Raw genomic sequence first — 15,273 nt, 5'->3', positions numbered from 1 at the left:
GAAAACCTTGCATTTTTTGGTGTTAAACACCACCATGTTTTCGTCCGACCATTTGCTGAGCCTGTCCAGGTCAGCCTGGATCACCCGCCATATATGTAATAGATGTGATTCTTATGGACAGTATACAGAAGACTTGTTTAAAAAGACAAAAAAATAAGGTTGTGTGTGTTAGCTTTTCTAATTGACATGGTTATTTAAAAAAACTACCAGTTAAGTGGCATTGACTTGATTCATATTGCTGGTTGCTGGTTGTATCAGGACTAGAAAAGCTGTTGGGAAAAATATTTAACTTACTTGGCTGGTTTGAAATGCCAAAACAAAAATAGTCGAAACGAAATAAAACTGTGTTTTGCTGACAATTTTTAATATACTTTAAAAAAGAGTATGCATGGAGCCTTTTGGTATGCTGAATTAAGTCTTCTATTCTGTTCCACATATTTAATATTTCCTGATTTTCTGTAAGGTCACCTCTCCCCTGATTTCATTTAGTAAATTCTTTGACAGTTCAGGTTTGTGACATCTTGAAGTATATAGAATTCTAAGTTCTATATTATTTCTTGTTTTGTACATATCACATTGAATGTTTTTTTCCTCTGCCTTGCCTTTAGCCTTTTTTTAAAGAATATACTTTGGTATGACAAAGCAGCTGCATTCCAGCATTTATTCTACCCTTTATTTGAAGGTTATTGCTGGCTAGTTTACAGTAGCACTACTTGCTTCTCAGAATTGGTGTCTTTATGTAAAGTTAAAAGTTCTCATTATCATGGCCACTACTATTTACCTGATCACTTGGGTGCATTGTACAATTTGGTAGATACTTTGAATAGAGAATAATATAAACTAATTTGCCATCAGTACTAAGCTATCTAATAACCTAATGTTTAAATCAGTGCGTGAAAATCCTAATCTTCCTCTCAAAGTATGGTGTGTATAAGATGGTATTGAAGCAAAATATTGTGGTAGGCACAGTTCACTGCCTTTGGTAAACTTAGAATCCAATTACGTATCCCATATGCTTTCATGAGCCTAATCCCCCGTGGTTGCTCCCATCTTTTGTTTTGTGTTCTGGTAATTTACTAAGGTTGTTAGGGAAACCACATCTTCATTTGTTTCTACCAATATGTTTCCTGTAGGAAGATAGAAATCTTAAATGTGCAGCCTTCATAGATGGCCCCGCAGGCAGAGGCCATCCAGGAGATGCCTTTGAATTCAGAGATTTCAAGACTAGGTTGTCATATAATGATCATTTACTCTGACCTCATTAAGACAGCTCTGTTTTGTGCTTGAATTAGTGCAGCTCAGTGGCTAAGCTTCTTACCCTGTTGGGTCTGTCATTTGGCTCATCACCAGAAATCCTATAAAAAGTGGAAATTTGGTCAAAGGAGTAGGGAAGAAGACAAGAGGATGGCACAGGTGTACAAGGAGAAAATTAGGACGTCCAAGGCATAATTTGAGATGCAAATGGCAAGGGGCATGAAAGGCAATAAATAAAGTATTCTACAAGTATGTTAAAAGTAAAAGGAAGACCAAAGAAACTATAAGTCCTTTATGAAATGCAGAAGACAGTTTAGCTATGGATAATGCAGAGGAAGGTAAAGTATTTAATGCCTTTTTTACTAAAGTCTTTACAAATATGGGCAGCTACCAGATGACAAGTGCACTTGGCAGCAGAGATAGGGAAGGAGACAAGCAGGTTAGAGTAGGAGCAGAACAGGTTAGGGTAACTTAGAGCAGCTCTATGGTTTCAGGTTGGCAGAGCCAGGTGGGATGCACCCTGGAGTACTGAAGGAGTTGGGTGAAGTAATTTAAGAGCCATTAGCTATCCTCCACAGAGGTTGCTTGAGGTCTTGGTTGATTGGAAAAGAGCAAATAGACTGCCCATTTTTAAGAAAGGGAAGCAGGAGGATCCAGGGAACTACAGACCTTTCAGCCTAACCTAAATACTTGGAAAGATCATTGAGTAGCTCCTAGGGAATCAATTCTGAATGACATGGCAGAGAACAAAGTGATGAGCAGGGATCCAGGTTTTCCGCTTGCTGCAGAAAAACTCAGGTGTTCTCATTTTAAGGAGAAAAACTCAGGTTTTTCCCTTTGAAGAAGGAAACTCTGGGTTTCCCTTTGCATGCAAGCAGTCTTCCAGCCTGCAAAGAACTGCTCGGGGCTGGGAGGAGTGTGGGGAGGGCAATTGAAGGCAGGGGGAGCACCCTGTGTGTATGCATACAGCTGGGCAGGGTGGTGGGAACTGCTCTGGCAGGTGGATACAGGTAAGTCTGGGGGGGGGGGAGTTGGAGGGCCCTGGCTTGGGGACTGGATGGAGGGGGCTGTGTGGGGCATGTGGGTATGTGTAGGTGGCAGGGGTGGGTAGAGAGGATGTGTGTGCAGAGTGAGGTGTATGGAGTGGGGGAAGGTGTACAGGTGCTGTGGCTGCGGCAGGGTAGGGGGCTGAGTTAGTGTTTGGTGCCATTGGCAGGCCCAACTCTGCCAGGGGAAGCAGGTGGTTGGGGGGCCTTTGGGGGCAGCAGGGAGCTGCGTGGTGGACCTGGCAGCACTGGCGGTTGGTGTTTGTGCTGTCAGGTACAGGGCAGGGTGGGACAGCCAGGAGACGCTGCTGCTGGAGGAGTGGGGGGAGCCTGGCTAGGCTACCTGGCATGGTGCAGGAGCTCCAGCCCAGGATGGGGGATGCCACAGGCCTCTCTTCCTCCTGCTTCTAGCCTGTGCTAGGGCTGGATTCACTCTGCAGTGGCCTGGAGCCCCTTGCCCTCTTGTTCTCTGCAGGATGGCCTGGGCCAGATCCATGCTCTGTTTCACAATGCTGTTGTGGAGTGCAGTGCTAGTTCTCCCTGGTGTGCTGCACTGTGCCGCACTGCACTATGTCATGCCACAGCCCCAGCCCCAGCCCCAGCCAGCGATGCAGGGCAGTGTGCGCTGTGCCAGCTGCTGTCTGTGCTTCCACATGAGGTGCACACCATGCGCCTCATGTTGGAGGCTGTCCCTGCCATGTCCCCACATGGACTACAGGATGGTGGTCTGTGGTGCTGGGCAGGACAGGGGTAGTGGGGGACCCCTCCAGCAGGGTTGGGGGGGGCAGGGAGCTGTGGGTTGGGAGTGAGGGGAACTGGCAGGGATGGGGGAGCTGATGGTTGGAAGTGAGGGACACCAGGGGATGCGGGGGCTGTGAGTTAGGAGTGAGGTTCACTGGCAGGGGCAAGGGACTATAAGTTAGTAGTGAGGATGGGGGACTGCAGGTTGCGGGTGAGGGGCACCAGCAGGGTTGGTTGCTGTGGGTCAGGAGTGAGGGACACCTGTGGGGATGGAGGGGGTGGAGCTGTGGCTTGGAAGTGAGGGGCAGTGGCATGGCTGGGGAGTATGGGGGACTGTGTCAGGAGTGAGGGGCACTGGCAGGACTGGGAGTGCTGTGGCTTGAGAGTTAGGGGCAATGGCATGGGGAGGGGCAGGGCACCTGCCTATTAGGGCTGCTTAGTGCCACAAAGCAGCGGGGGAATAGCCATAGCTGGACCTGCATCCTGGTGAGTGGAAGGGCAGGGTGTGCTCTGATTTTCTATGATAAAAAACCTGAAATCAAATGCCAAAATATATAGGTATTTAGAATGTATTTTACTATAAAGATTGAGGCACTGGTAGGCTTCCAAATAGCTTTAAAATTGTAAATAGAGCAATAAAATAGTGTTCAACTGATGCCTATATATAGCGGCATTTCATTTTAATCAGGGAAAAACATGGATTTTTGGCGTTTTAATCAGAGAATTTGCCATTTTTATCACAGAATTTTCAATTTTTAAACAGAGAAATCCAGGTTCCTCAGTGATCGGGAACAGCTACCATGGTTTCACCAAGAAGAAGTCATGTCTAACCAACCTGTGATAAGGAGGGACGTACCTTGTTCATGGAGGCTGACCCCTCGATTTCACAGGAAGAATGCAGGCCCAGGCAGCCATTTACCAGGTGGAACGTGGTGGCCTCCCCATGCCTCTGATTAGCTGAGGGCCCCTAGTAGCTGTGCACCTTGCCACTGATTGGCTGTAGGGGCTGCCTCTTACCTGCAAAGACTCCTCTCACTGCCAGTTGGTGGAGAGGAGCAGGGCTACATGACGGGCAGCCCTCTTGGCCAAGCAGTGGCAAGGAGCTGGGGTGGGAGCCATCTTGCCTACAGCCCTCTGAGTGGGCAGTCCTTCTATACCCCAATCCTTCTTCCCTGCCCTGTCAGGCTGCTGCAGCACACTTAGGACTGCTGTTCCCTCTGAGGAGCCAGCATTTTCTTTTCTGTAAGGTTTTCTTCTTTTTTCCTTAGATATTGTGGGCATTGCCCAGATTTCATGGGCAGTGCTGGATTTTGTGGAGTCCATGAAATCATGAATTTGGTAGGTCCCTAACGATAAAATGGCAGGCTCTGTGGATGTGGGGAGAGCAGTGGATATGATATACCTTGACTTTGGACAATTTGCCATGACATTCTCGTTAACAAGCTAAGCAAATACAAACTATACAAAAATACTGTAATGTGGATACATAACTAGTTGGATCATCCTGCTCAATGAGTAGTTACTAATGCCCTAGTGTCTGTTTGGGAGAAGCTCTCATCAAGTGAATCTGACTAATCTAGTCTCTTTTTATGACTAGGTTACGAAGCACCTGGTCGCAAGAGTAAGGGTAGATATCATTTACTTAGACTTTAGGAAGGCCTTCGATATGGTATCCCATCCCATCCTGGTGAACAAATTAAGAGGCTGTGACTTGGATGATTACACAGTCCGGTGGGTGGCAAATTGGCTACCCAAAGAGTGGTGGTGGATGGGTCGGAATCGACCTGGAAGGACGTGGACAGTGGGGCCCTGCAGGACTTGGTCCTTGGACCGATACTCTTCAATGTCTTCATCAGTGACTTGGACAAGAGAGTGAAGTGTACTCTGTCCAAGTTGCGGATGATACAAAACTGTGGGGAGAAGTGGACACACCGGAGGTCAGGGAACAACTACAGGCAGATCTGGACAGGTTGGACAAATGGGCAGAAAACAATAGAATGTGATTTAACAAGGAGAACTGCAAAGTGCTGCACCTGGGGAGGAAAAATGTCCAGCACATCTACTGCCTAGGAAATGACCTGCTCAGCAGCATGGAAGTAGAAAGGGATCTTGGAGTCCTAGTGGACTCCAAGATGAACATGAGTCGTCAGTGTGACGAAGTCATCATCAAAGCTAACGGCACTTCATCGTGCATCAGCAGATGCATGACAAACAGGAGGTGATACTTCCCCTCTATCAGGCACTGGTCAGACCTCAGTTGGAATACTGCATCCAGTTTTGGGTGCCACACTTTAAGAGGAATGTGGATAACCTGGAGATGGTCCAGGGAAGGGCCACTCGTATGGTTAAGGGCTTGCAGGCCAAGCCCTATGTGGAGAGACTAGGGCACCTGGACCTCTTCAGCCTCCGCAAGAGAAGGTTGAGAGGTGACCTTGTGGCTGCCTATAAATTCATCATGGGGTCACAGGTGAATTGGTGAGGCTGTACTCACCAAGGCGCCCCTGGGGGTTACAAGAAATAATGGCCATAAGCTAGCAGAGAGCAGATTTAGACTGGACATTAGGAAGAACTTCTTCACAGTTAGAGTGGCCAAAATCAAGGGAGGTGGTGCTCTCCTCTACCCTGGGGGTCTTCAAGAGGAGGTTAGGATAGGCATCTGTCTGGGGTCATCTGAACCCAGCACTTTTTCCAGCCTATGCAGAGGGTCGGACTCAATCTAGTGAGGTCCCTTCTGACCCTAACATCTATGAATCTGTCCAGGGTCTGGTATTTTTCAATATCGTTATTAGTGATTTGAATGATTGAGTGCAAGCTTAGCAAGTCTGTGATGACACTGAGTTTGGAGGAGTGGCAGACACTCTGGAGGACAGGGCTAGAATCCAGAGTGACCTGGATAGACTGGAAAAATGGTCCACATTCAATCAGATAAGATTTAACAAAGGTAAGTGCAAAGTTCTGCACTTGGGACAGAATAATTGCATGCAGAAATACAGCCTGGGGAATGACTGGCTCGGCTGCAGTATTGCAAAGAAGGACCTGGGGATTACAGTAGACTGTAAGCTGAATATGAGCCATCACTGTCCTTTTTTTTTGCAAAAAAAGCCAACAGCATACTGGATTGTATCATTAGGAGTGTCACCAAATCAAGAGAAATGAATCTTCCTTTCTGTTCAGCCCTGGTGAGGCCTCACCTGGAGTACAGTTTTGGGTTCCACACTTCAAGAAGGATGTGGACAGATTGGAAAGATTCCCCCACATAGAGTGACAAAAATTATTAGAAGCCTGGGAAGCAAGACTTTTGAGGAAAGGCTGAAATACCTGTTTTTTAAGTCTAAAGAAGAGAAGACTGAAGGGGATTGTAATAACAGTCTTCAAATACCTGAAGGAAGATTATAGAGTATGGCCATAGGAGACAGGACTAGGAGCAATGGCTTTCAGCTATGGTAGAAGAAATTTAGATTGTAGATTGGGCAGAACTTTCTGATTATCAGGGCGGTCAAGCATTAAAACAGGCTACCTAGAGAAGTTGTGGAATCTTCATTGTTGGAAATTTTCAAGAGCAGGTTGGACAGAGTTGGCTGGGATGGTTTAGTCAGGGATGATCCTGTTTTGAGCAGGGGGCTGGACTGGATGACCTTGTAAACTCCCTTCCAGTCCTACGACTCTGTGATTAGGACTTCTGATTCTGCTCCCCTTGACCACCTAGGCTTCTCAACCCCTTTATAAAAATTAACACAGACCAATGAATAGAATATCAAAATTTATGGTATGTAGATTCTTGAATGGTGTCTATATCCATGGTGCCCAGGCTCTAGAATGGATCAGAACATGAATGACTGGTGCTTCCCAAGACTGGGGCGGAACCATGGAGGTGAGCAGGGACTGCCCATGGCCGCCGGCATTGGTGGTGGTGAATGGGGACCACCCACAGCTACCGGCATCAGTATCAGTGGCGGCGAGCGGGGACCATCTGCAGCCACCACCAGCAGTGTCAGCAGTGGGGGTGGGGTGGTGAGCAGGGACTGCCCACAGTCGCCACTTTGGTGGTAGGGCGGGGTGTGTGCGAGTGGTAACTGCCTGCAGAAGCTGGCGGTGGCCAATTTTTTTTGCGGGGGGGCACATGCCCCCCCCGCGTTGCCTATGGATGCTCCAGTCCTTTTCAAATGACTGGAGCATTCTTCAGAAGTGATAACAAGCTGGGAAAGGCTAGGCACAAAAAATAAAGTCTATGTTATTGCATATAATTTAAATACTTACCAAGGTTTCTCTTCTTTTTGATCCACCTTGCAGTCTGGTATGCATGGTAATGCAAATTTCATACCTGCTTCAGAAATTTTTGTTGGGTGCTTAAGCAAGATTAGGCAGACAAAGTTCTTTGGCTAAATCTGATATCTTTTATTTTAGATCAACTAAAATAGTTGGAAATAATATTTTGTGCAAGTTTCAGGTACAAACACCCTTCCTTCATCAGGCTACTTTTCATGAAGGCTTTTTTGGGACTTATCCAGTGATCCCTTTTCTAAACATACCAATTTGTTTCTAGAGGCTAATTAAACTATGCTTTATATCAGGGGTATCACACATACAACTTGTGGGCTGGATCTGGCCCATGGAGCTGTATCATCCAACCTATGGGTCTTGTGTGCAGCATGCCTTGGCCCCTGGGGTTGCTGTGCACAGTGGGCCAGCATAGGGCATACAGTCCATGTAGTGTGTGGGCTGAACCTAGAGCTGCACAAAGCATGGGGGGTCCAGGGCATGGGCTGCATGTGGTACCCTGCTGGAGTGGCCCACTGTGCATGGATGGCCTGGGGCCCAATCAGGACCAGGTCTGGAGCTAATGTGCAAGCTAATGTGTGGGTACGGTACTGCAGACTGGACCAGCAACCCTCAACTGGCCAGCAAGGCTGGATGAGTTTGACACCTCTGCATTACATGAAAACATTTTGTTACAAAATAGAAGTATCATTTATATACAGTAATAGTACCTTCTTATACATCTTTAAAAAAAAATTGCAGTCTTTATTTGTCTTTGGTGACAGCCCCAAACTAATTATTTTCAGATAGAATGAAAACAAGCTTATTAGATGTGTGGCAGAATTTATTTCTGGTCCATCCTGCAATTCTCCAGAGTGCTGAAGAAAATATTTTACATTAAGAACTAGAGGTACACCAATACATTGGTCCCATATGGGATCAGCACCAGTATAGAGAAGACTGAAAGTATTGGAAAAAGGCTTTTTTTGCCTGATGTGGTTGATAATGTGGCCAATAAATGCCCTGTGTATGCTCACAGCCACAGCATGCACGGGGTCAGGAGCACAACCTGGCAGCTTGGAGACCAGCATCTGGCTGGTAAGTCTGGTGTAGGGGGAGGGGTGCGGGGAGGGAGGGGGCATGGGGGTGCAAATCGTGGCCCCCAGTTTGAGGGAGGGAGTGGGGTTGGGGCAGGTATTGCTCAGCTGGGGCAGGACAGGCATGGGACAAAGCCATGAGCAGCTTGTTTGGGGGATGCGGTGGCTCCCTGGATCTGAGTGCCGGGTGGGGTGGGGCATGGTGGAGCAGGGGGCTGTGCCGGGTTGTTCCTGGTGAGGGCTGGGCAGGGCTGTGCTGTGCTCAGGGCATGCAGCAGCAGTGCTGGGTGGAGGCTATGGTGAATACTGGGGTGGCTGCAGATCCTCTACCCCCTGTAGCCCTGCTCCCAGCACTGCCACTGCCCACCCCGAGCACAGTGCAGCCTGGCCCAGCCCCTGCTGGGAAGAGCTGGGCACAGCCCTGGCCCCAAACTGCAGTGGCATCTCACCCCGCCCTGCACAGATCCAGGGGTGCATGCCCCCCATGCCCTCCCGGGGTGCATGCAGGGTGGGAGCCATCCCCCCCACCCCTCCAATGAGCTGCTTGCGGCTCTATCCTGCACCTGGCCCCGGCTGAGCAGTGCCTGCCCCTGCTCTACTCCCTCCCTCACCACGGGGACCCCAATCTGCCCCCCCACACCTCTTCCCTCCCCCCACCACTTCCACCACACCAGACTTACCAGCCCGATGTTGGACTCCAAGCTGCCTGGCTGCATATCAGAATCAGATTGGTATCGGCTGATGTGGCTCCTTATCAGCCATCAGTACTGGCCCAAAAAATCTCTATTGGTGCACCCCTATTAAGAAACTTACTGTCAAGTTTCAGTCTATGTTGTTGTCCCTGAATTGCATATAGCCTTAAAGATTCAAGTTTATTATAAGTTAACCTTTGTTTATAACAGAACTAATAATTATAGTTCACGTTATCCACCGAAAGTCAAAAGATTAATATTTTTGGATACCATGTCCTATGTAACATTTTATACGAGTTCAGAACAAGGGTATTATATTATCACAAGTAATTCAGATTTTGATGAGTTAGTAGTTTTGAAAGATGCAAGGGAAGTAATTGCATATTTGATAATTAATCTGCTAAATAAATATAATATTTTATTTGAAGTCAAAAGCTTCAGTTGTGCATTTGAAAACACATCAGGTTATCAAGGATTGAAAAATCCATAGTGGTGAAAGGCTGTGAGTGTTTTACTGATAACACCCTTAGTTTTGTTAGTGCTAGCTGAATACAAATACTTAAAAGAAGTCTGCTTCTTATGTTTTAGATATCTGATATCCATGTTACTGGAGAGTCAGAGGACATGTCTGCTAAAGAAAGATTACTCCTGTGGACACAGCAGACAACTGAGGGTTATGCTGGAATTCGTTGTGAAAATTTCACTACCTGCTGGCGAGATGGAAGATTATTTAATGCCATCATTCATAAATACAGGTAATTGTACAGTTTATTCCTCTTAAACACCTGGAGATATTTTGGCTTTTTATTATACATCAGAGGACTGCAGCCAACAAAAAAATGGGCTCTGTGGTCTCTGTCTTGTGGTAGCATTATAGTAGTGGAGATTAAATGGCTCTTGGAAAATCCCTTGCCTTCTGGAATCAAGCCTTTTATTATATGTTACATGCCACATCTTTCTTTTTTAGAGAAGAACCTTAACACCAAACCTTTATACTGAAAATCTGTCATGACACCCCTCTAACTATACTTGGGACAGTGCTTACCTAGTACTATGTGGTGACTTCCAGGCGCAGTTAGTGAACTCAGACTGGTGGGACAGTGGCGTGTCCTGCTTGTGGGGTGGGTTGTAGCTGGCCAGAAGTGGGGGAGGGTTGCAGCCTTCCCACTACTGGTCGGAGTGCCTGGCTGGCTGCAACCTCCCCCCACCCATGGGATGCTCCACCACTACCAGTCTGAGTTCACCAGCCACTCCTGGTGACTTCCAACCTTCTCCATACCACTCTTTTCCATAGTTAGAACCTTCCTGGAGACATTTGAGGAGCAGTTTTATTGCATCCAGTAGATAAAAATGTGCAGCTTGAGACTTATTTGTAGGATTGATTTTATTACCCATTCTGGGCATGTAAGTATCCCCATTATACAAATAAGGTTATCCTCATAAAGAAACTTTTTCCTATAATAAGGGCACTTATGTGCCCAGAGTGGGTAATAGAATTGCTCGTACAGGTAACTCAGAGTTAGCTTCAACCTGGTGAAATACCATTTTGCCCTTAGTTTCTATATAAGGAGCTTAATAGTTGCCCAGGAGATTCTACCTCAGCCTGAGCACATTCAAACCCACATCTCCCAAGCAAGACCAACGTGGAGGATCAGCAATATCAGGTTTATTAGACAAGGGTGTAACTATGCAAACATAAAACAGATACAAGAAACTAAAACAGGTACAAGAAACTGTCGGTCACTCACACATGCACACACACAAGGTGACTGGGTTGGTAATTGGAGACTGAAATTGGTGGTGTGCAGTCCTATCCGAGAGCCACGGGTTGATGATCAATGGCCGATTGATGTCATCCCGAGCCGGGGTTGCTGGCTGATCCTGTGGTGGATGGCTGGTGCAGGTTACACGGTGGGGGGCAGGTCTGGATAGCAGAGGTGTCCACCAGGGTCACGTTCCCCTGCTTTTTTATCAGGCAGTTCCCTTGTGATACCTTTGGGTTTGAAGCCCAGATGGAAGAGGGGCTAACAGCGGTCAATTTCTCATTGATGAGAGTCCCACCTGGTGGGACGTGCAGTTTTGAAGTGTTATTCTTCTGACTGTTTTGGGTGGGGGGCTCTTGGAATTCACAATTGGGGTGGTGCTGGGTTATTGGAAATCCATACTGTTCCTGATTGCTTTCTGAAATCTTATTTCCAAATGAATGCAAGGCTGTTTCTGTTTATCATTGCGTTAATGGGTCCATTGCTTCCACCTTTGTCACTATCATACACACACTCACACTCCAGGATCAACTATTCATATAGGTACGATTGACATTACAATAGGGTTACAACATGTCTTGACAAGCAAGGGGAGAAGCAGGTTACAACATAACAAAATGGCATCTTGGCATTACAAAATTGGGGCTTAACATTACTTTGGTTAACCATGAAAGCAGACCTGAAGTATACAAAACCGGTGTAAAAATAGCACAAAATAGCAAAAATTTGAATCTAAAACAAAACTAGATAGCAAAATTAGTGATACATAACCTAAAAGAGGCTTATATATATATAGTAACACATTGCAGTGCACAGACTCATTTCCTTGACTTAGCTCACAAAAGATTTATCCTAGACCTTATTTCATATGGGGGGATGAGAGGCGGGTAGAGAGGAAAAAGAGAAAGATAGGAATGGATGGAGGAAGGGAAGGAAGTGTGGGGTCTTTCTGCTACAATACCATTTTGCCCTTGGTTTCTGTATATAGGAGCTTAATAGTTGCCCAGGAGATTCTACCTTAGCCTGAGTACATTCAAACCCACAGCTCTTAAGAAACAGAGAGATGCAAGATGGTATGCAATTACCCAAATTTAGTACTACAGTGGTGTTCAGCCTCTTGGTGCCATGGACCAGATGTGTGGTGCAGAGCTGTCTGTGGGCTGGCTCATCTGTGGGTTTGATCAGACCCCATCACCAGGATTAGCCCCACACTGCTAGATTGGGGCCCTGTGCAGCTTCCCTGGGGCCCCCAAACTCCTGGAGTAGGGCACATCACTGCCTCCCCTGGCCCTGTGCCAGTGGATTGAGGCTCCTCACTTCCTCCCTGGGTCTCATATTGCCTTTACTCAGCTCCCCTCTATAGGATTGGGCCCTACGTTGCCTTTAGCTAATCCCTGTGTGCTCAAATCGGGCCTTGGGCAGCCTCTGTTCACTGATCTAGCTTGCTGTTTGGCTTCCAGAGCTTCCCATGAGTCTATAAACTCAGTAGCAGAGGGGCAGCAATTGCTGCCACCTCCCCCGCTGCCAACTTTCCAGAGCCATTGGGACCACTGTGGACCAGATGACTGGTTCTGGCCCACAGGCCAAGGCTTCATCACCTCTGTACTTACTAGAATAAAAGTGTCAGTGAAAGAGTGCTCTGGGGTAGATCCAATAAAAGTGATGCATTTTAGCACCTAGCTTTTAGTTGCCTGGTTCCCCAAGGAACTAGAATCCAGATCCTTGAGTTAGGGTTGCCTAAAGGTGATCCTAGTTTTCTGTGATAAAGAAAACAAAATTCTCTGATTAAAAAAAAAAACACAAAAAAGTCCATCTTCTCCCACCCTCACCCCCGTGACCTGCTGCACCTTCATGACAACTAGCATTTTATTTTCACTAAGTTTTTATTTTTGTTTTCTGGTGACTCAGAAGATTCTCTGTAGCTGCAAATTCCACATTTTCCCATGGCAAACCGTTTTCTAGATCCCTGATGATCACTGATGCCTAAAGGTGTGATCCAAAATCATGAGCACTAGAGCTAGAGAATAGGTGAGTGCACTCACTTGGAAGGAGACAGTCCTGGGTTCTGGTCTCTAGTCCAAGCACCGTTTCTGTATTTTACATTAATCACCCATTATAATTACCAAAGCAGTCATTAGAGCAGGGATTATTGCTTCCAAATGAACTGCTTAACCACTTGACTAGTAGTGTCCTTTATCTTGATATTTTGCTGCACAGTAGCATGAAACAGCTTCACCTAGATTAGTGTATAACCTGCTGATTCTGTTACTCTCCTGGGAGGTGAGAGCTGCAGGTTGGAACCCTCTTAGGTGGAGAAAGGTACCCTACTTCCTAACTGTTTGCTCTAAAACCTGGCTTGCTCTACAAATGCAGAGTGCCTTCAATGCTGATTTTTTAGGCACCTAAGTCCCTTATTGGATCTAGCTCAGAGTTATTTTATCTTATTGACACGTCTAACTCAGTAATTATTTGGGAGGAGAAACATACATCATTCATGACTCTCTACTGCTTTTGGTAATACCGCAAAGATAAAAATAGAAATAGCTGGTAACTAGCTGCCCTGATTGACAAGTAAAAGTAGTCTGCACAGCTAAGGCATGTTTTAGAGAAAACAAAACAAAACAGAAGAGACACAGAGGAAAAGAGGAGGGCTAGATGAGTTTTCCAGTGGAAAATACTCTTGGGATCCCTGTCAAAAGCACATGACACTATTTCTTATAGCCTTCTAGCCTTTGCAGCTGACTAGCTAGTAGCTGTGGTACAGTGCAATTAATGAAAAGTAAAACTTTTGAAACCTATATAGTACTGAAATATTTGTTGGTGTCTTATTACTGTAGTGTTCGACTATTGGCATAGGAAGTCGCCCCTTTACTAACGTTCCCTTTTCTGACCATGGAGGAATGGGGAAATACAGGGATCTTCTGGACAAATCCCTCTCTTATATTAAGCAAATGACTGAATGATTCAGGGTAGTGGACAGACAAATTATACTGATTTAAAAAGGGAGAAGAGGGAATTTACCCTCAGCTGTTCTGTAGTAATTATTTTGTGTGTTTGCTTTTTTCCCATGGCAAATAGAAGCTACACCATGCTTTCTTATCCAGCGTAGTTTTGCTTATCACAAGATAGGAAGAAAGACATGAAACAGAACTGAGGAATAATTTGTGCAGTATATCCCTCTTTTTTGTAACCTGCTAGGCTAAGTTCAGACAGTCAAAAAGCCTGAGGATGAATTGATTCAGTCTTTGCAGGTTGGTGTAAGATGCAGAGATTGAACTGATAAGCAAATGAACACATATTCACTTGACAGGCAGGAGTGTGGGGGAGCCCAATCAGAGGGCCACACGGCAGGGTGGTACACAGTGAGGGAGACCACACAAGTGGGGGAGAAGGGGGTTACAGGAAACCACATGTAGCAGAGTGATTGGGAGGAGACTATGGAGAGGGAAGAGGAAGTCCATGTGGCTGGCAGGGCATGTGGCAGGGAAAGCATGGGGGACAAAGCATGACAGCAGGGGGAGTTTGTAGGGAGGATCCTGTGCATTAGATGCTCCAGGGCATGCAGCCTCCAGCTGCTGAGAAGTTGGATAGCCTTTGTATAGCCCTAGGTTTTAAACAGGTTAATGTTTAAAACCTCATGGGCTTCCTTGCCAAAGATACAAAGTCAAGTTTAGCCCTAGTACAAGGGGGTAAAACTTGATGCTTGGAAACCACACTTAGCTGCTATGGTAATAAAAGCCTCTGAAGTACCTGGGTTGGATAAAAGATGCACAGAACTCCTGCTAATCTTAATAGTGTGCCTAGGCTGAATATTGGCTAAGTACAGACAGTCAAAAAGCCCGAGGCTGAATTGATTCAATCTTTGCAGTTTATTCAGCGGTCACTCCTTAAGGAGACGATCCTCCAAGCCCAAAGGGGGGCAATCCCAACGTGGATCAAAGGGAGCAGGAGGGCACACAAGCCCCCATGGCTCACCAAAAGCATCCGGGAATGTCTTGTAGCTAAAAGGGAGGCGTACACCCAATGGAAAGGAGGGGACATCACCAGGGATGACTATACTGCAGTTACTCGGGGATGTAGGGGGGCAGTCAGGAAGGCCAAGTCAGAGATGGAACTGGGACTAGCTTCCCGGATTAAGGACAATAAGAAGTCCTTCTTTAAATACATAGGGAGTAAAAAGAAGGTCCCGGGTAATGTGGGGCCCCTGCAGGACACGTTGGGAAATTTGGTCGTCACACTAGATGACAAAGCCAACATATGTAACGATTTCTTTGCCTCCATTTTCCTAAGCAGGGACTGGAACAGTCACCCCCCCCGCTGGGCCCCCCTCAGGCCCCAGGGGAGGCACACTTAGGCCAAGGGTTAGTGAGGAACTAGTTAGGGAACTTCTGGAGGGACTGGATGTATTCAAGTCAGCCGGTCT

General features: G+C 46.5%; 1 protein-coding gene across 14 annotated transcripts in view; it reads left to right on the top strand.

Annotated features, from left to right (window-relative positions):
* DST (dystonin) overlaps nt 1-15,273 on the top strand; it is a 478,409-nt gene that overhangs the window by 218,861 nt on the left and 244,275 nt on the right. For all 14 annotated transcript variants that reach the window (XM_019537571.1, XM_019537570.1, XM_019537564.1 and 11 more), the window contains one exon: nt 9,676-9,842. In XM_019537571.1, the coding sequence (XP_019393116.1) occupies nt 9,676-9,842 (167 nt within the window). The remainder of the gene's footprint in view (nt 1-9,675; nt 9,843-15,273) is intronic.

The sequence above is a fragment of the Crocodylus porosus genome, unplaced genomic scaffold (genome assembly GCF_001723895.1).
Source record: "Crocodylus porosus isolate Cpor-Errol unplaced genomic scaffold, CroPor_comp1, whole genome shotgun sequence".
Taxonomy (NCBI): Eukaryota; Metazoa; Chordata; order Crocodylia; family Crocodylidae; genus Crocodylus; species Crocodylus porosus.
Note: the sequence above shows the minus strand (reverse complement) of the source record. Positions and strands in the feature narration are given on the sequence as shown.